The sequence below is a fragment of the Leucopleurus acutus genome (genome assembly GCF_964270905.1).
Source record: "Leucopleurus acutus genome assembly, chromosome: 15".
NCBI lineage: Eukaryota > Metazoa > Chordata > Mammalia > Artiodactyla > Delphinidae > Leucopleurus > Leucopleurus acutus.
In genome coordinates this window covers 71,032,317-71,052,890 of record NC_139157.1, presented here as the reverse complement: position 1 = coordinate 71,052,890, position 20,574 = coordinate 71,032,317, and the positions used below count along the sequence as shown (strand labels likewise).

The window sequence follows — 20,574 nt, the reverse complement described above, 5'->3', positions numbered from 1 at the left end:
TCTTGAGCCTCCCTCCCACCCTCCCTTTCCCACCTCTCTAGGGGGTCACAAAGCATCGAACAGCCCTGACTCTTACCATAATCCCTTCTATAACATCCCTGAACATGTGTTCATCTGCCCTCAGCTTGAATACTCATGGTGACTAGGAGTTCCACCCTCAGAGGCCAGGCTGAACGTGTCCCTCCCTCAGGCACGGGGTGCTCTTCCAGTGTCTACACAGATGCTGAGCAGCCAGCCTATTAGTCTCCCCTCCTCTGGTCTCGGCAGTTCTGGCTTCCTCAGCCGTTCAGTATGACTTGGAATTATGACTGACACTGCCACTAACCTCCCAAAAAAGTTTGGTATGACACTTACGAAATGCACGGGGCTACTCTGACTGAACCGTATTACTAATGTATGTTTAAAAATTGGGTTTTTTTCCCTCCCTGTTTGCACAAGAAAGTTATAGAAATTCAGCTAATAAGCTGGATTGCCAGATGAATTACCTTTTCTTTTTTAACTAGAAAAGATTGTCTTATTGTAGACTACTTTATGCAATTTGTGATGTAACACCTGAAGTTGTTTGTCTGACAGTATCACTGATAGTATCTTTGGAGCTCTTGCGTGTTCTCAGAGTTTTCAAAAACAGTGAGAAAACCAGAGCCTTGAAAATGTGATGTTGAGGACTTCCCTGGTGGCTCAGTGGTTAAGAATCCGCCTGCCAATGCAGGGGACACTGGTTCGAGCCCTGGTCCGGGAAGATCCCACATGCCGCGGAGCAACTAAGCCCGTGAGCCACAACTACTGAGCCTGTGCTCTAGAGCTCATGAGCCACAACTACTGAAGCCTGTGTGCCTAGAGCCTGTGCTCCGCAACAAGAGAAGCCACCCCAATGAGAAGCCCGTGCACCACAACGACAAAGAGTAACCCCAGCTCGCCACAACTAGAGAAAGCCCGCGTGTAGCAATGAAGACCCAATGCAGCCAAAAATAAATTAAAAATTAAATCTTTAAAAAAATAAAAATAAAAAATAAAATTGGATGCTGGGGCACATCCACAAGAATGTCTAAAATGAAAAAAGACAGAATACCACGTGTCAGCAAGGTGGTGGAGCAACAGGGCTCCCATACACCTCTGGTAGAAAGTGTAAATTGGTATGACCACTTTGGAAAACTGTTCAGCAGTATTTACTAAAGCTAGACATATACATGTCCTATATACCTACCAGAAATGTAGATGGATGTTCTTTAAGAATGTATATGTACATGTACAAGAACATTTATAACAGCACTATACGTAACAGCTAAAAACTGCCCAAATGTCCATCAACAGGAGAATGAATAGATTCCGGCATATGGTATGTTCATACAGTGTAGTAATACTCAGTAATAAAAAGGAACAAACTACTGATGTATTCAACGTCCTGGATAAAATCTCAGAAAGCTCCAGACCTGATTTATTGTTTACTATTAATCATGCTGATTTGACATTAACTGAAATGTCTATAGAGCTGGACCAAAAAAGCCAGACCAAAAGAGAACATATTTTATGATTCCATTTTTTATAAAGGCCAAATGCAGGCAAAAACTAATCATGATGTTAAAAGAATAGTGGTTACCCTTGGGGGAGGGGTGCTGAGTGGAAGGGGGCACAGGGAGGTGCTGGCTACAAGAGTTTGTTTTACTTATGAAAATCCATTGAGTAGTACATTTATGACTTGTGTCCTTTTATAATATTTCAATAAGAAGTTTACTGAAAAGATGGGGAAAAGAAAAAAGAAAAATTATACATGGATGAACTGTAGCTATTTTGTTTGTTTTTCTTTGTGAAGGCATGCTTCCCAAGAGCCAAGTGACAGATCCACTTGCCAAAGAAGGGCCTAGTTCTCCAAGGTATGCATCCTTGTTTTACTTTTTTAAAGCGTAATCAGTTCTACACCAAAATATACACATTAAAAAAATGGCTCTAAGTTTGATTTATTGCTTATTTTATTAATTATGCTTCTTTGACACAACAACTGTAGTGCCTCATTTATCAGGCATTGTTGGAGAATGAGCTGTTCCGTAAATATGAATTTTTAACATAACTGAAGTTTAACCCATTTTAAACACCACAACTTTAAAAAAGAACTATTTTTTGTGATTATAAAATATGCATTCATGGTAGAAAACTTGGAAAATAGAAATACAAAAGAAAGTGATAAAATCAGTTGTAATCGCACCAACCCTGGGTATAGACTCTTAATATTTGGTTTATTCCACACAGTTTATTCATGTGATACCTATTTCCATACTATTCTATTTTGATAATACAGTATTACAGTATATTCTATGATCAATTTCCTATGTCATGAAAGATTCTTCAAAAGCATTTTTTGTCTGTATTCTATCATGTGATGGAAATTGATCATAGAATATCCATAATTTATTCAACTATTCTATTTTTTGTGTGTCTAGTTTGCTTTATCAGTTTTTAATGGAAATCCTTCAGAATGTATTGTACCCTGTCTTAGTAAATTAAGCAATCCATGTGTATTTTTGTTAATGATATTTCAGATGCCCTTAGTGTTATGTGTGTTATTTGTAGTCTTTCTCTTACCCCCTTTCCCCCTATCATGAGTCTATAATAGCAGCTTCTGGCTCTACTTGCTATACCTGTTAAATTATTTCATATTCAATTTTAAGTTAAGGGCCTGAGGATACCTCCTAGCATTCACATTGGGGGCCTGTATACAGGTAGTAAGTACAAAAACAGAATCAATTTGATCAATAGCTATTACAAAACCGAAGACTTAGTTTTTCCTTAAGTTTTTACTGTTGACCATTAAGCATCCTTGGTGAGTTAATTTCTTGAGGAGTAATAACATATTTGTGACAGGGAAGAGTGAAGGTAATAAGCATGTAGATTTTGTCATGCTCCTTCAGAAAACATGTTGTGCTACTGCTCTGATAAAAGGAATTTTAGATGTGTAACCTTTATAAAAAGTGCCTTGTCAAGGATCTTGTTTGTTTTTATCCAAGTTAGAATACATGGATGTGTAAGTATTTTAAATTGAGAAATAATTGCTTTATTATTTATTTCATGGTAACACCACTGATTATTTAGAAAAAAAACTTTACCTAGAGAAATGTATTTCTCACTGTAGATTTTGAACTATGTTTTAAATCATGTATTTATTGTGTCATATTTTATATTTTTAAATTGTATATATTTTAAAATTATATATTTAATGATTTAATATATGTTACTGCACATGATTATTTATTCTTTTTAAAATATTTTACAGCTACGACTGGTTCCAAACAGACGCTTTAGTCACCATTGTCATATATACTAAACAGAAGGTAAACACATTTTTAAGATCAGAAAAAAAACAAAAAAGTAAATAATAAATGTGAGCTATGCGCAGGTGTACTTTTCTAAGAGCTCTTCTTGTATTAACTGACAGCAACTCTGTGAGGTAGATCCTTTCGTTACCCCTACCTTACAGATGAGGAAGCAGAAATTAAGTAGTTTACCCAAAGTCACACGGTAAGCGGCAGATCTAGCACTTTGAACCCAGGCCAGCTGGCTCCATAGTATGTGCCCTTAACACCCATGCCATAGCACCTTAGGGAAAAAATAGACCAGGAAGAAGCATATTTTATGTGCTCTTCTGTGATTTTTTTTGTGTTTAAGCATGGATAACAGCAGTGAGAGTCCCCGTTTAACCTCACCATACGAACTAATTTCCTGCACTTAAATTGGAATTCAAGAGCCAGGAGAGGCTGCACTGCTGGAGCTTAGTATGCTTAAGCCACTAACGGGGTTCAGTTAATGCCCTCTGAAAACTAAAATTAAGGAGTTAATTCATTCACTAAGTGTTTATTGAATCCCTGCTTCATTTTCAACACCATCGTAGAATTCAGGAATCTAATGATGGGCCAGTTTCATAGAGACTGAACTCTCACCAGGCTTACAGTCCAGCTGGGAAATCAGATAAATAAGCAGGCAACTTACAACATCTCCAGACACATCCTCCAGCAACTGGCAAGGTTCCCACACTTGAGGAACTGTGGAGATTTAAAGACAAGTTCTGACAGCTAGGAATTTCTGAGAACTCATGCTACTTCTGTAGTAGCAGAACCACATCTGAGCTGGTGAGCACCTCCTACTCCTGCAGCAGGATCTGATGGCTCCGCAGGAGTGACCAGCCTCTGCCTGAAAGAGCCAAGAGGCCCAGAGAGGCACTGCTTGTCCCGCCTTCCACTCCCTCTTGGTATTGTCTCCTAACCAAGCAGTCCTGAACCAGGAGGACAGGGCCTGGCAAGGTTGGGGTCTGTGTGCTCTCATTGGTGATATCAGTGAAGCGCAGAGGATGGATGATTAAGGGAAGGGGGAAGGTTTCTACGTGGAATAATGTATTCAGTGTATGGTGTAAACGATAGGCACCAAAATAACTTGCACCAAAGCTATGTAGAAATTAGAGACATCTAAAAATTTATTAGTGAATTTATTATTATTATTATTTTTGATAAGCTGAGCCTAAGAGGTTGTGTTATTTGCACAGTGTCACATAATAGTGGAAAGATAAAAATGAACACAGATATCTTGGCTTCTTGTCTGATTCTAATTTTTTTTCCAAATTATTTATTCAACAAATATTTGAGCACCTACTTGGTGCTGAGCAATATTCTGAAGACAGTATTCTGCCCCTTACACTTAGAGCTTAAAGACGAGTGTGTAAGGTAGACATTAAGCATAGACAAATGCATAGTTAAAATTGTGATATATACTTTGAAGGAGAAGAACTGGGTTGATGAGAGAGGAAAAAAACAGGAATAATGTGTATTTAGCTTGTGGGTTCTGTAAATAAGTACCATATGAACTTTCACTGATCAGCTTAAAAGTATAGTAATAGGAGTTTGGTGAAAAGTTTACTTTTTAATCTTTCTCTTTTCGATTTCCATTTAAGGATATCAATTTAGACTCAGTAATAGCTGATCACCGGGATGATTCCTTTAGAGCAGAAACAGTTATCAAGGATTATTCATATCTTATACATATTGGTAAGTACCTTATTCTGTATTAATGGAAACAACTTTTGTTTCCTTTAGGTATAGTAGTTACTGGTGTAGAGTCTCGGTACCTATAATATTTTATGTGCCATTGTCATTTTGGTTTGTCATTTTTGATCTTTTTTTTCTGTTATTTCTTTATACTAAGGAAAGTGCTAGCAAATGGCAGTACAACCTCACTTTTCCCAAGTTTAAACAATTAGGTGCGATCAAAATCAATAATCATATGAAATACTTGTTGGTCCAGCTTTGTAAGACTCTGTAACTTTACCTACAAATAAATCTCCGGAGGCCTGCCTGTCATGTGCTTCCGCTGAGTAGACATCACCAGGCACTGTTCTATTGGCCTGTCTCTTGCCAGCCGCAAGGTTATACTGTACCCTTCAGTTGCCTGTCCCTTCATGGGCAAAGACCTACCATACAGTTCACTTCTGTCTGTTTTGAGAGGTTACAGATCTATCAGGGGAAAGAAATCAGGACTAAAATCTAGAATCAAGGTAGCAGATTCTTAATCCATTTCTCACCCATAATGACTCTAGGAGTTCATCATTTTCTCCTTTAAAGAAGGTAATGTTATTCTAATTAGAAAGTAGAAATGAAACAAACCAAAACAGCAAGAAGAAAACTGTATTTTAAGCACACATTCTTATGTAAAGAACGTTTCATTTACTTTTGCAAAACAGAGACTGAAATTCTCCAGGCCTCAGATGACTCGCGATTCAGCTCATGGCTTTACCATATTAATGAAGGACCTTTAGTCCTGAATTGGATTGGAGTTGATAAATGTTTTTTCTTTCTTATTTTCCCCCCACTCATTAATCAACCTCAAATCTTAAACATTTCTTCTAGAAATACATGCTACCCTATTTTTTGCTAGCATAAGATCAAATATATATTGCCTCTTAGGGAGAGTTTTAATGAAAAACTCAGATGTCTAGAAAAGTATACATTATTCATTAGCTCTGTCATGATTTTTCTTTAAGGAAGACCTCTGTGTCAGCCTTTACTATGTTTCAAATACTTTATGGCTAGTTCTGTTCACACTGTAGCTAACTGTATCTTGCACACATATTAACAACAAACAAAAATTCCACAGTCAAAAATGTGAATCTCCTGGTTGCTAATATTAGATCAGAAGGACTAAAATAATGCAGAATCTTAAGTTCCACATAACTATTAACACAGCGAACTTTAGAGCAGTTTTTGTAAAAATACTTCTTGCATCACCCCCTTCTGGAATGTAAGTTCCATAAGAGCAGGGATTTTTCTCTTTTACTAACTGTGATAACTGTAACACCTGGAAAGTGCATAACACGCATAGATGCCCAATAATTTTCTTTTTCAATAACTGAATGAATATTCAACTTAGAGAACAGTAAGAAAGGAAACGCTGAGCTAGACCCAGTCCCGGCCTGTATTCACACACGCATGTGCACACCCTGGAGTATGTGTGTTTCACTTGCTATCTCTCCCTGCCTTGCTCCTGTCTTGGTTTGTAGCATTGTCAATCTGGGACTGTCCTTGCACCAGTGTGGGTTATCCACCTGTGGGCAATTGAGTATTTACTCCTTAATTAATAGGGAGAGAAATGGAAAAATTGAAGACACATATTTAAGTAATTTGTCTCAAAACATTGTATACAGTAATTTGGTTGTGTTCAGTTTCTTTCTTTTGATTTCTCAGGATATGTTTGAGAGATGTGGAATGGTGCATGAAAGAACCATTTTAATGATCTTATATGGTGTTTGTAGACCATAGGAACTGGAGTTGGATCTTAACTGAAATTTTTTTTTCTCCAGCCCTAAGTCATGAGATTCAGGAAGATTTTTCTGGTAAGCTACCAAAAATAATTTATCTATATACATATACACACACACGGGGGCGTGGACAGCATTTGTCTTATTATTCATTTGTATATTTTCATGTTGCAGACAAGGACATGATGTTTTCTATATAAGCAAGTACATTAATTTTTAAATGTACTCTTTTCCCTCTGGTTTCAGTTCTCCCCACGCCTTTTTTCTTTCCCCTTTTTCATCTAGTCTCTTTTCCCTTTCCTTTTCCTCTCCTTAGAAAAAAAATTCCTGTCCCCATTCTTCCTTCCGGCCCTACTCCTGACATGCAGCTTGTAGAAATATACTTAACCACACCAGACAAATTTTTCTTAGGTGTATATATTCAAATATTTAATATTGACAGAGCACATTAAATTATGACTATTTCTGCATGTAAATACACAACGTGGATTTTACACAGCTGTTTAGCAATAGAAGACTCATCAAAGAATGGTGGTTTCTTGTTTTTCATGTTTTTCTTTAGCTTTATTGAAATATAATTGACAAAATTAGAATATATTTAAAGATTTAAAGTGTACAATGTTATGATTTGATAAAGGTATATGCTGTGAAAAGATTCACAGAATCAAATTAATTAACACATCCATCACCTCACATATTTACCTTTGTGTGTGTGTGTCTATGCATATGAACACAAGTTCTGTTGTCTTAGCAAATTTCAGGTATACAAGACAGTGTCATCAACTGTTGTCACCATGTTATACATTAGATTCTCAGACCTTATTCATCTTGTAGCTAAAAGTTGGTACCCTTTTATCAAGCTCTCTCTATTCCCCCCTCCCCCTGCCCCAACTCCTGGCACTATTTTGCTACTCTCTGGTTCTATGAGTGTGAATTTTTTTTTTAATTCCACATGTAAGTGATACCATGCACTATTTGTCTTCTCTGTCTTATTTATTTCACTTAATATAATGCCCTCTAGATTTATCATACGTTGTTGCAAGTGGTAGGATTTCCTTCATTTTTTAAGGCTGAATAATATTCCATTCTATATTCATATATGGTTTCTTGTTTTAAAGTACTGTCAGAGTACCTTACACCGGTTCTATACCTTCCCTTTTCTTTATACCATAGTAAGTTCTGTAAATTGTGTAAATTAAGCTCTTTAAAGTCAAGGACTTCTTATGTTTGTTAAGCTTCAAATCAGTGCTTACTGAATTGAATTTATTTGAATAACCTGTGTTTAAAAGTTGTTAAATTGCTACTGAATTATGTGTTTACAGTGAGGAAGGACAGATTGTTTCTAAAGACGAAAAGAAATATACTTTAGATCTTTAAAAGCACATTCAATTCATAAAATTTAATCAATTTTAAAAGTTTATTTTATTATTGTACTCATGTATTCTAAACTATTTTAAACATTCAAAAATAAAAAGAGAATCTAAAAGATTTTTAATTATCAAAGATTGACGTGCACTTTGTTGGGATTCATTCTCCTGAAGCTTCTTCTGTTTATTAGGCTCAATATTGGTTTACTGAATTCACTCATAAGAACCCCTCAGAGCCCAAGAAATGTTAAAAGAGTATAAATTAAATTTGCTTTTGTGGATCCATTCAATGGCTAATTTGTATATTTAAGTTTTTTTTTAAGCTATGTGTTAATTAGTTGCCATGGCTCTATTTGAGCTTGTATGAAAACTAGCATTATGTATTAGTTTGGCCCTTGATAAATTAATTTGAAAGAAGTTAATCTGAATCTAACATAAACTGGATTTAACACCGTATAAGGCATAAACAATTTTGATGAACATGTACACAAAATTTTATTTATCTCACAAATGCTCAGTGTCATTCATATCTGATTGGGACATTTGGGTTGTTTGAGAAAGATTGGTTTAAAAGTAAAACCTTATATTTAGTATCAATGAATACAAATGCAATTTATCTTCTTTTCAGTGCGAGTTGTTGAGAATGTGGGAAAAATAGAGATTGTCCTGAAGAAAAAAGAGAATACTTCTTGGAAATGCCTTGGTCATCCCCTGGAGAATCATAATTCACTTATTCCAAAGAAAGATACAGGTAAGCTGTGCTATTATTTTGAGTCCTGGGTTAATGAAAATGTTGTGTCAGTGGCTCAGTTGTATCCGAGTTTGGAAGGCCACTTGCAGTGAGCCAAAGGGTCCTTGTATCTCTCTCTGTGGAGTTGAAAGGGACATTGTGTCTGTTATCCTTCTTTTTTTTTTTTAAAGCAGAAATTAAATTTATGACTCTGCTATCTAATGTTTAGACATAACAAAGGTCATTAGGTAATGATACCTAAATGTAGAAACCCACTCAAACTCTTGTCCAACCATTCACTCCTTGAGGTTTTTTTTTTTTTTATAAAAGGTACAGAAACAAGTTAAGTTTATGCCTTGTAGGCACATCTAGTTTTTTTCTGTTAGAGAAGGCACATTTACTGTCTCTCTGCTTACCTAAACCAGTTTCTGAGTTTATTCCTAAAGGATGATACCATTCATTTCCTTCCTTTCTTTATTTTTTAAAGTTTTTTATGTAACTATAACATTTATAGGCAAAGGTGCATCTTACAAGTGTTCTACTTGATGAATTTTCACAAAGTGAATGCACTCCATATTTTCTCTTTGAAAACTGATGGGATTTGCCTCTTCCAAGTGTTTTGAAATTTCACGGTTTGATATACCTTAATGGGGGGTCTGCTTTCAACTTCTGTGCCGAGTATTCATCCTCTTTGCTAATATTTCCATTACAGAAACTTAAGACCTTCGGGCCTGGGGAATACTGATATTTCTTCCCTCCATGGTCTGTGCTTACTTTCTAGAAATAGTCTTGCTTTAAGCCTTCTTAACCAGTTCTCTGATTATCTTGTCTTTTCTCTCTCATTTTCAATTTTGTCCTTTTCTTCTACTTTTGGGGAGATTTCTTCAGCTGTGTCTTCTAGCTCTGCTGTTGTGTTACTCATTTCTACTCTCATATTTTTAACTTTGGAGAACTCTTTAGATTTTTGTTCCTTTGTTTTAGCATCCTGTTTTCTATCTTCTGTTTTTAAGAATTATAGTGTTTGAGAGTTTTTGTCTCCCTGTGTAGCCTCTATTTCTACAGTTTGTTTATTTTGGTCCGTCTTTCATATTAGATGCTTTCTTTGAATGTCTGCTGATCCTTGACCATCTGCTCATACTTCAGGGTGGAACTCTAAAAGCTGATTGGAAACTCTGTGCCTGTGGGTGTGGCTTGTTGACAGTAATATTTACTATGTGGCTGGATGGTTTCTTCGGGAAAAGTCTGATGCCAGTATTTTGTCAGAGTCTCTAGGGTAAACAGTCTTCTACCTCGCATCCAGCATTTCAGAAGTTATATGGGAAAAGAAGGCTGGGATATCTGTAAACTTAGTTTCCTTTTTTTTTTTTTTTGCCTAGTATACTATATTAGTCTACTAAGGCTGCTGTGAAAAAGTACCACAGACTTGGTGGCCTAACAACAGAAAGTTATTTTCTCACAGTCTGAAGGCCAAAAGTCTGAGACTAAGGTGCTGCCAGGGTTGACTTCTCCTGAGGCCCCTCCTTGGCTTACAGATGGCTGTGTTCACATGGTCTTCCGTCTGTGTCCCTATTGCCTCTTCTTATAAGGACGTCAGTCACATCGGATTAGGGACCACCCTAATGACCTCATTTTAACTTACTTTTTGAAATACGCTGTCGCCAAGTATAGTCACTTTCTGGGGTACTGGGGGTTATGACTTTAACGTTGAAAATTGAGGGGGACACAGTTCAGCCTATAACATATACCCAATCTAGAGACCCTTTGTTTTGCCTTCTACGGAGAGAGCAAAATCCTGATATTTTGCTAGAATAGGAGAGAATCAGTCATGTGGCCGTGTGAAGTAGGGGAGGACTTCAGAAAGCAGGGGAAGCAGCATCTAGGCTTCTTCAGTGAACTTCCTTCCAGAAAGAGGTTTTAGCTCTGCCTTCACTCTGATTCGACACTTGGTCCTGCCAATTTCTGAGCCTCAAAGGCTCACGTTACAGATGGGTTGATTCTTGGCTTTTTGTTTGTCTAGCTTAGGATTTAGCTTTACAGAGTCTACTGAGTCAGTTACCAGTCGTTTCTTTGCTTTGTCAGCTCCCAAACTTCTGTTGCTTTTTTATTTCTGTTCTTATTGTCCTTGCAGGCTAGGCCTTAAGAAACAAAACACACACACAGAGGAAAAAAACCATCTTTGCTGTTATTTTAGGGAGGGGTTAGAAGAAACTAACTGTATATATTCAGTTTAGCATCTTTAAATATTTAAAATTATAAAAATATATTTGTGGATAGTATTTTAATTTTCAGAAAAGTATCACGTAGCTGTATTTTGAGTACATACTGTGTGTAGAAGGCTATTTTAGGTATTGTGGTACGAAACAAATAAAAGGCATCAGAAATTATTTTCCCAGGTGGAAGAAAGAACATACACAAACATGAGACTGAAGAATACTTGTATCAAGAAATAGGCCAGTAAGAGCAAGTTACATAGTGCAGACTTGAGTGTATTGTAAGTTTACCTTAAGTGAACTAACAGATGCAGATGAATTTGACCTTAAATGACTCTCCATGAATGAAGGAGGTGAATATCAAGCAATGTTTTGAAAGTGGCTTTAAAAAAACCCAAAAAAACTATGAAGGGCTTTCCAGGTATCATTACTGGGTACTTACTGTGCCAGACCTTTTGCAGGTGGTAGAGAAAGGAAATGTAAGCCATATGTGGGAAAATACAAATAGAGCCATTTTCCCAGAGCAGGAGGTCTCAATTGTGTGGTATAAGGTAGGGAGAGAGAACATAGAGGAATAACTGAGTGGTGTAGCAGATCAGAAGAGAATAGGTAAAAGGCAGTGAAAATGAAAAGAGATATTATTAAAGTGAAATCTGTTGTGCTGAGATTATCTGACTCTCTAGTGATTGGAAAATCATAGCAAACCAAGTAAAAGCTAAGTCCTAGAAATAAATGAGACTGAGAACCCAGGCTGACCTCCATTTGGAAATAGAACGAACATTGCTCAAGTATTCTCTTCTATAATTTCCTGAGGCTTTCCATGAACTCTTTCATCCCTGCCATAAATTTTGGCTTAAATCATGAACCATCATAGTTTGCTTTAGCTTTCTTGTCTGAAATTAGAGCCATGCATGTATTTTTCAGTGAATTAGATTTTCCACTTTGGAAAATGACTCAGAGTTCAGGGGATTTTTTTTTTTTAATTTGTTTGACAGAATTAGCATAGATAATTTCTTCTTCGTCCTTTCTCTTCCTTAAATCATGACAAAAACTATAGGTTATTTTCCACACTAGCAAAGCTGAATACTTACATGATCAGAGTATTATGATTAACTTGCTGTCAGTAGCTTCAAATGTTCAGTCTATCACATGGCTCCTTGGTTTTCAAGGAGGTTTTCATGCTGGCTTCCTCTTACTGAAATTTCGTAGTTTAAAAAATAACCATGTAAGTTGAAGACTTAGTGCACTACCTTCTCATGTCACATCTAGAATTTACTTACACAAAAGGTTCAAATATAACAAAGAACATAATCAGAGAAGAGAAACTACTTCGTTTTTACATTTAATCCAGCTGTAATAGTTAGTAAATTAAATTATATGACTAGAACCAAACTACCATTTGTAACTTGGGCGCTTCCAATTATTTTCTTCTTCCCAAAGATGAATAGATGAAGATTATGAGTGAGTAGTTGTGTGTGTGTGTGTGTGTCTGTGTGTGTGATGACTAACAAACTTGTGTCTATTAAGAGTCAAAAACAATAGATAATTGGATTGCTATTTCTGTATCCAACCTAAAGTTTATTTTAATTGTGATTGCCTTTAATATGGGAACTTAGATCACCAGCCAAAGGCAGTTATACAGATTTGCCAACAAACAACTCAGTAAATGAATATTGGGATACAAAGTTATAAACAAGATTTAGAAAAATTGTGTCATAATTGTGATATGTCAGCAGCTGTTTATAAACCTCTAGGTTTATAGGTTAAATATATATAGAATATATAGGTTAAATATATGGGTTAAATATATATAGAATCTATAGAATATATGTATATTTTTTAATATAAAAATATAAATATATATAATATATATAAATATATATATATTATATATATATAAAATATATAATCTATAGAATCTATAGAATCTATAGATTCTATAGAATCTATAGAATCTATAAATATATATAGAATCTATATGTAGAATCTGTCTATATATAGCATCTATAACTGTCTTTACAATTCAAGTTGAACTGTATGAAATCACTGATATTTATCTTTTAACCTAAAAAAATGGCAGTTTCTCATTATTTGAACTATACTTTCCTCAGGGCTTCCTAACTGCTCACACCACACGCGCGCGCGTGCACACACACTGAAGTACTGTCTGTAGGTGTAAATGTGCTTGTCGGCACTCTGTGAGCAGTCACTTGATGGAGGCTTTCTGTGGAGCCCGTGATTCTGCAGGCAAGCTGTTCGCTGCCACAGTGAACCACAGCTCTTGTTGCAGGGGTAGAAAGAACCGCCCTCACCCCTCCCCTCCCCTTCCTTGCCTGCGCATCCGTGTTTCTTTGCTGCCTAAAACAAGCATTCAGAATTACTGGAAAAGAAGAAAATATTGTGGATAGCAAATAGAAACTTCATTGTGCTTTGTTCTCTTAAATTGTCTGCTCAGCCCAGCAGGTGTAAAGTTGTTGCTTGCACAGTAACTATGAGATGCTTTGGCATTTTGCTGTCTTCTTATTTCTAGCGGAATGGCCTGAATATGAAGAAACACAGAATAGATGGGGCAGGCTGTAAATGAGTAAGAAATTATTTACTATATTAAAAGGTAGAATAGAAGAAGTTTAAAAACTTAGAATTCAGGCAGTTCAGGCACTTCAGTGTATAATGTTGGCTGAATTATTAGTTATGGAACTGAGGAAAAGTGATAAGCACAGAAATGTTCAAATCTAGTGACAACCTTGCTATGATGTGGACCTCATTGTCTAAGGGCCCCATTGAATCTAGTCTTGGAGAAAGAGCTTCCTTTCTCCTAACTTAATGCTAATATTTAAGTCTATAAAATCCTCACTTTGGAAGAAGGATTCAACTCACATCAGTCTAGGTGAGGTAGTAAAAGACCTGAATACACTTTAGGTATATATGTTTTTTTAAAATAATTTTTTATGTTTTTTTTAATAAATTTATTTATTTTATTTATTTATTTTTGGCTGCATTGGGTCTTTGTTGCTGCGTGTGGGCTTTCTCTAGTTGCGGCGAGTGGGGGCCACTCTTCGTTGAGGTGCACAGGCTTCTCATTGCAGTGGCTTCTCTTGTTGCGGAGCATGGGCTCTAGGCATGCAGGCTTCAGTAGTTGTGGCACACGGGCTCAGTAGTTGTGGCTCGTGGGCTCTAGAGTGCAGGCTCAGTAGTTGTGGCACACGGGCTTAGCTGCTCCGTTGCATGTGGGACCTTCCTGGACCAGGGCTCAAACCCGTGTCCCCTGCATTGACAGGCGGATTCCTAACCACTTTGCCACCAGGGAAGCCCACTTTAGGTATATTTTTAACAGTAATAGTTAAAACAGAAAGGAATCTATGCTTTATTGTCAATTTACTAATACTGCTTCATTAGGTTTTACCCCAGTATATGGAAAAATGTGTGCCCATACACGTTTATCATCCTAGTGTTTGAAGCTGTGTTATGAACGTATTCTTATTCATATATTCAAGAGTGGTTTGGGTGAGGATGATAAAACTATACTACTAGAGGTTAAGTGGAAGTCTTACCAGAGTTAGTGAAAAGGCTGAATAATTTTTAAAAACAGTAAAATAAATGCAATTATATAATACTTTTAAAAGTATATAATAACTAAAACTTGGTTGTTTCTTCAGCATAGGAAGGTATTCTAGTGACTTCATGGGTTTGAGTTATTTTATCCATAGTCAAAAATGTTAGATATTTGTACAGTTCTTGAAAATAGTTTGTTCTCAAGTGTTCTGCAGACCTCTGCTCTACCAGCTGAGCTATGGAAGTCTCCGCTTGTTCTCAGGGGTTCTGAACATCATCCCTGCACACAAGTTCATTGCTCATCAAGGTCACTGTCTTGGCAGAAACAGACAGCCAGCAAGGCTAAATCAGGCTGACCCCTGCTATATGAACTGTGACAGATTCTGTAAAGGAAAAACTCAGATTTTTCTTTCCTGTGTAGGAAGAAAACTCCCTCCCTCCCTACTGTCTTTCTCTCCTATGTGTCTCCTTTACTGTTCACACAGAACGCTTCACTTCTGACACTTCTGGTCCCAAATACGTGGAGATTTTCCTCCACAGCAAGCAGTTCTTTGCAGTACCAGCTGGTGTCTTACAAGTTAACTCAGTTCTGACACTGTCTACCTGGAGACACCATCGGATCCCACAGGTTAAGGGCTCAGTCCCACGTGATCCCTCCCCCCATCCCCCAACACACAGACACTTCAGATGCCAGTGGCAAGCCCAGGTTACCACCTGTCCTTCTGACCAACTGGCTATAGATGGGAGGTTCCAAAGACCCCTGCCCTGGGCTTGATCAATTTGCTAGAGTAGATCACATATGATAAAGGATACAGATGAATATCCAGATGGAAGAGATGCAGAAGGTGAGAGAAGGTCTGGGAGGGTCCTGAGCACAGGAACGTCTGTCCGTGGGGAGTTGAGGTCTGTCACCCTCCCAGTGTTGATGTGTTTGCCCACCTGGAAGCTCTTTAAATCCCCTGCTATTGGGATTTTATGGCGGTTCCTCATGTAGGCATGATCAGTTATTAACTTCAGTTCCAGCCCCTCTCCCCTCTCCAGAGGGTGGGACGTGGGGCTGGAAATTCCAAACTTCTTTCATAGCTGCGTCTTTCTGGTGACCGACGCTCATCCAGGAGCCCACCCAGAGTCACCTCATGAGAACAGAAATGTTCCTGGTTCTCTTATTACATAGGAATTTACAAGGGTATTAGGAATCCCGTGTTAGAGATGAGGGTCAAAGACAAATACAGTGGTTCCCCCTTTATTTGTGGCGTTGCTTTCTGAGGTTTCACTTACCGCAGTCAATCGTGGTCCAGAAATATTAAATGAAAAATACCAGAAATAAACAATTCATAAGTTTTAAATTGTGCACCGTTCTGAGTAATGTGATGAAATCTCAAGGCGTCCCGCTGGGGACGTGAATCATCCCTTTGTCCAGCACATCCCACCCGTTAGTCACTTGGTAGCCTTCCGGGTTATCAGATCAGCTCTCGCAGGATCACAGTGCTTGTGTTCAGGTCACCCTTATTTTACTTAGTCATGGCCCCAAAGCGCAAGGGAGGTGATGCTGGCAATTCCAGTATGCCAAAGAGAAGCCGTAAAGTGCTTCCTTTAAATGAAAGGGTGAAAGTTCTTGTCTTAACAAGGAAAGGAAAAAAAAATCAAATTATGAGGTTGTTCTACATCATGTTCTACCATGAGAACAAATCTTCTCTGTGAAATTGTGAAGAAGGAAAAAGGAATCCGTGCTAGTTTTGCTGTTGTACTTTAAACTGCAAAAGTTACTGCCACAGTTCATGATAAGTACTTAGTTAAGGTGAAAACGGCATTAAGTTTGTACAGTAAGATATTTTGAGGGAGACAGACCACATTCACATAACTTTTATTATGGCATATTGTTATAATTGTTCTATTTTATTATCAGTTATTGTTGTTAATCTCTTACTGTGCCTAATTTATAAATTACAACTGTATAATATGTACATATATATAGGAAAAACCCAGAAGTTTCAGGCGTCCACTGGGGGCCTTGGGATGTATCCCCCATGGATAAGGGGGAACTATGGTGTAAACGACAAGAGATGCTCCTACTGTTCTTATCGCTTAGGATATTATAAGAGTTTTAGGAACTCTGTACCAGGAACCGGGGGCAGAGGCCAATATATAGATTTTCTCTTATCTCACAGCCCAGCCCCTGGTCTCTGGCCGTGAACCATTTATATCAAATGATACACAGCTAAGAAGAAACCGGCGCTTTACTAGAATCTCATTCAGTCATTAATAGCTCTCCAGTCCATCACCACATCATATGAAAAATGTCTCCCAGGGTAAGGCCCCTCAAGTGTGCAGACTTTCTATTCAACCTTAATAGGTTCCAGAAACCAGAGTGGTCTCAGCAACATATGGCTTCACCCTTTCAGGCATCTGATAAAATTGAGTTAAGAGACAATATCATGTCTTGCTCTGAGCCTCTTCCAAGGTGTTAATGTAATATTGGATTTCCCTCCTTACATAACCCAGTTTCTAAATGGAATGTCTATTGAATTGAATGGCTGTAGGTTGTGGGTTTTTCTGCGTGGACATATCTAGGTATGTATATCAATATATTTTTAAATATTGTAGATGTTAGTATTGATGTTTGGGGTTATTTATTTTCCATTGGAGCATTTTTTAAGTGTGTAGTTCCACTAACTGGTTGCCCTATGTTGGTTCAGGAAGATCTTAGAGGAAGACATGAGTAAAGGTAGATTGCAAATTAGGAGGTAAGTAAATCATACAGGTATCCAAAAGTAGAGCCTTCCTATGGAATCTTTCGTAAGTGGAAATGGTGTAAAGGGAAGAAGCAGTTACCCTAGGACACATCTAGCTCACGGATGCACAAGGTAAACTGAGACAAAGTGCAAATGCTCACAGGCACAGTTCAAAGTCATGGCGGCTTGATGCCGAGATGCTGAGTGTAGTTCCCGGGGAAGGAGCTTGGGGTGCTACTCTCTCTGCTCGGGGTGCACGCTGCCTCCGTAACAGCTCACTGCAAAACAAACGCTGAATGCTATTTTCCCTTTTCACCGTTTTTCATAAGTGAAAATCCTCTTTGGATTTCTTTCAGTTAGGAAAAACAGGTACTAATGTAGATTTTTCATAAAAGATAAGTGGCGTAAGGGGAAATTTCGAAAAGCGGGGGACACCTGTATTTAGGTAATTGAAAGTAGTAAAGAGTGCTAAGAAAACCTGTGGTTGATCAGAATGGTAGGAATTGGGGATGTTGAAGAAGAGATGTACCTGGGATGGATGGTGACTTGCTGAACTGGTTCCCTAATTTGGACATTAAATAGTAGAGAGTTGTAAAGGGTGGAGGGATAATCTATAAACATTTATGCTTGAACCGATGTAGTCGAAATAAGGAGGAAGATGCTAAAGAACGATGTACTATTCTAGAACGATGATTCTCAAACTCTTTGAACAAGGCCTATGAGTTGGGGCGAGAAACTCTCATAACTTGTTGCCCCATCCACCCACATCTTCTCAAGTGACTCTGTGATCTTGGGCAAGCCGTTTAACTTCTGTAAGCCCCTGCTTCCAGCAGGGAAAATGAGAGTCGATAGGTGCTTTAAAAGTGTACTAGGGGGAATTCCGGTGGTTAGGACTCTGCACTTCCACTGCAGCGGGCACAGATTCCATCCCTGGTGTGGGAACTGAGGTCCCGCATGCCGTGTAGCATGGCCAGAAAAACAGAAAGTGTACTAGGAGCAGGAAGGAGCTGAAGGACAGGTTGAAGGCAGTATGGACTCCCAGTCCAGTGCTCTCTTCCACGTCTCTCTCCCACTGAGCTTTGTCTTTATTTTAGCCTGTGAAAGTCTACTCTTTAGAAGGAAAGCTATAGTTTCTTTTCAACAAGAAGAAAAAAGGATACCCAAATTATCATATTATCCTCAGCATTTCAGTGTTATGCTGAATGTCTCAATATTATATGTATGTTATTAAAAGAAGTTAATGTGGGATTAACAGATACACACCACTGTATATAAAATAGGTAAACATCAAGGACCTCTACTGCATAGCATAGGGAAATATATTCAATATCGTGTAATAATCTATAATGGAAAAGAACCTGAAAAGGAATGTGTGTTTGAGTGTGTGTGTGTGTGTGTGTGTGTGTGTGTGTGTGTATATATATATATATAAAACTGAATCACTTTGCTGTACACCTGAAACATTGAAGATCAACTATACTTCAATAAAAAAATAAAGATTAAAAAAAAGAAGTGAGGTTTCTGGGCAGTTTTCTGTCTTATGTTTTTGTTTCACCATCTCATATTTATTTTCAGTTTCTCATTTTCTTGTATAATTATGCTTATAAAACCAGAAACCTGACACTTCAATACAGGCATTATCCAGACTGAAGTCGTCAGTGCATCTGCTTTATACTCCTTTTCCCCCATTTTTCAGGTCCATGCCTGTGATACTTCTCAGTGCAACTGAAAGACGAAAACATTCTTAAGTTTTCCGTAAGACTTTTAGAACCTGTTGTTAGCACGTCCTTGTGAAATTATGGCAGTTTTATTATTTTATCGGTAAGATGTTGAAATTATCTCAGTGGTGTTAAATAGCAGGAACACTGTGTTAATTCTCTAACAAGGAAAGCCAGTCAGTCACTGGAACCCAGAGTTTCCTTGTGTTTTAAGTATAGTCAAAGAGGTGCATATTTACTCTAGCAAATCCTTTCTGGTAAAGGCTAGAGGTGAAATTGTCAGGAGGGGCACCTGCCCTGGACTCCGTGCTTAGAGGAAAACACAAGCCTCTCTTCCAGCCGCATGGCTTCCACAGGATGAGGAGTGTGCAAGGTGAAGAATTATCCACCTGGAGTTCAGGCGCTTTCCTTCACCACTGCCCTCCAGGTATCTGGAACCCCAGAATTCCCTGCCCAAATGGCCCCAAATCCGCTTCTATCCAGGAAGTGGCCAAGGCTGTCTATGCAGAGAGCAAGTAGATGAGCCTTAACATATGGGCTGGTGCACCTACACCTGCACAAGGCTCCACTCAGGGTCAGACAGTGGGGCTGAGAAGAGGGGCGTCAGGCCATAGGCAGTCAAGGGGGGGCTGCTGTCACCCCTCCGCCATCTTCCTGTGTGGAACTCTGAGGAGCTGAAGAATCCTGAATTCGAACCTAGCCTTCTAGGTCATTATGAAAGTATATTTCAAGGTGTAGCGTAGAACATATTTTATTTAGCAGTTATTTGTCTGATTTATAACTTTCACATATTTAGACATATAGTTGGGGGTCTCATATTGTATTACCACTCCGGGTCCCAGGAAGGTCTAGAGGAAGGGATAAGGAGATCGTTTGAACCTTCATTTCTTCTTGGGGGTGAGCCTAGGTCCTCTGATCCTTCGTCGGTCCAGTACTGGATTAGGCCTTCCGGGATAACTCTGGGGCGGTACCCTTAGCTGTAATCTGGTCTAAGCTTTGCCCTGGCAACCATGCACTCTAAAGTTTATGTGCATACCAAGCTACCATGGTGACAGATGGAAAGATTTAGTGACCAGGTTCTTTGGGAGCAAAAGGGACAAGGGAAGAAAAGAATTGGATGAAACTGTGGCCAAAATGATTTCTTAGGATTCTATGTGAATTTTAGTTTTCCACTAACCATTCATTATTTGATGTAGGACCTTCACATCCTGAGGTCTGGAGTAAATCTCTCTGCACCTACTTAAATATTTTTAGGTTAAAAAAAAGAGCATAGGGGCTTCCCTGGTGGTGCAGTGGTTGAGAGTCTGCCTGCCGATGCAGGGGACACGGGTTTGTGCCCTGGTCTGGGAAGATCCCACATGCCACGGAGCGGCTGGGCCCGTGAGCCATGGCCGCTGAGCCTGCGCATCTGGAGCCTGTGCTCTGCAACGGGAGAGGCCACAACAGTGAGAGGCCCGTGTACGGCAAAAAAA

General features: G+C 38.3%; 1 protein-coding gene across 1 annotated transcript in view; it reads left to right on the top strand.

The window, feature by feature from the left end:
• The window catches only part of LOC309971934 (cytochrome b5 reductase 4), an 84,009-nt gene that overhangs the window by 44,483 nt on the left and 18,952 nt on the right, over window positions 1-20,574 (top strand). Inside the window, exons 6-10 of the mRNA XM_082855365.1 lie at window positions 1,811-1,871; window positions 3,266-3,323; window positions 4,934-5,027; window positions 6,836-6,868; window positions 8,789-8,911. Coding sequence (XP_082711491.1) covers window positions 1,811-1,871; window positions 3,266-3,323; window positions 4,934-5,027; window positions 6,836-6,868; window positions 8,789-8,911 — 369 coding nt within the window. The remainder of the gene's footprint in view (window positions 1-1,810; window positions 1,872-3,265; window positions 3,324-4,933; window positions 5,028-6,835; window positions 6,869-8,788; window positions 8,912-20,574) is intronic.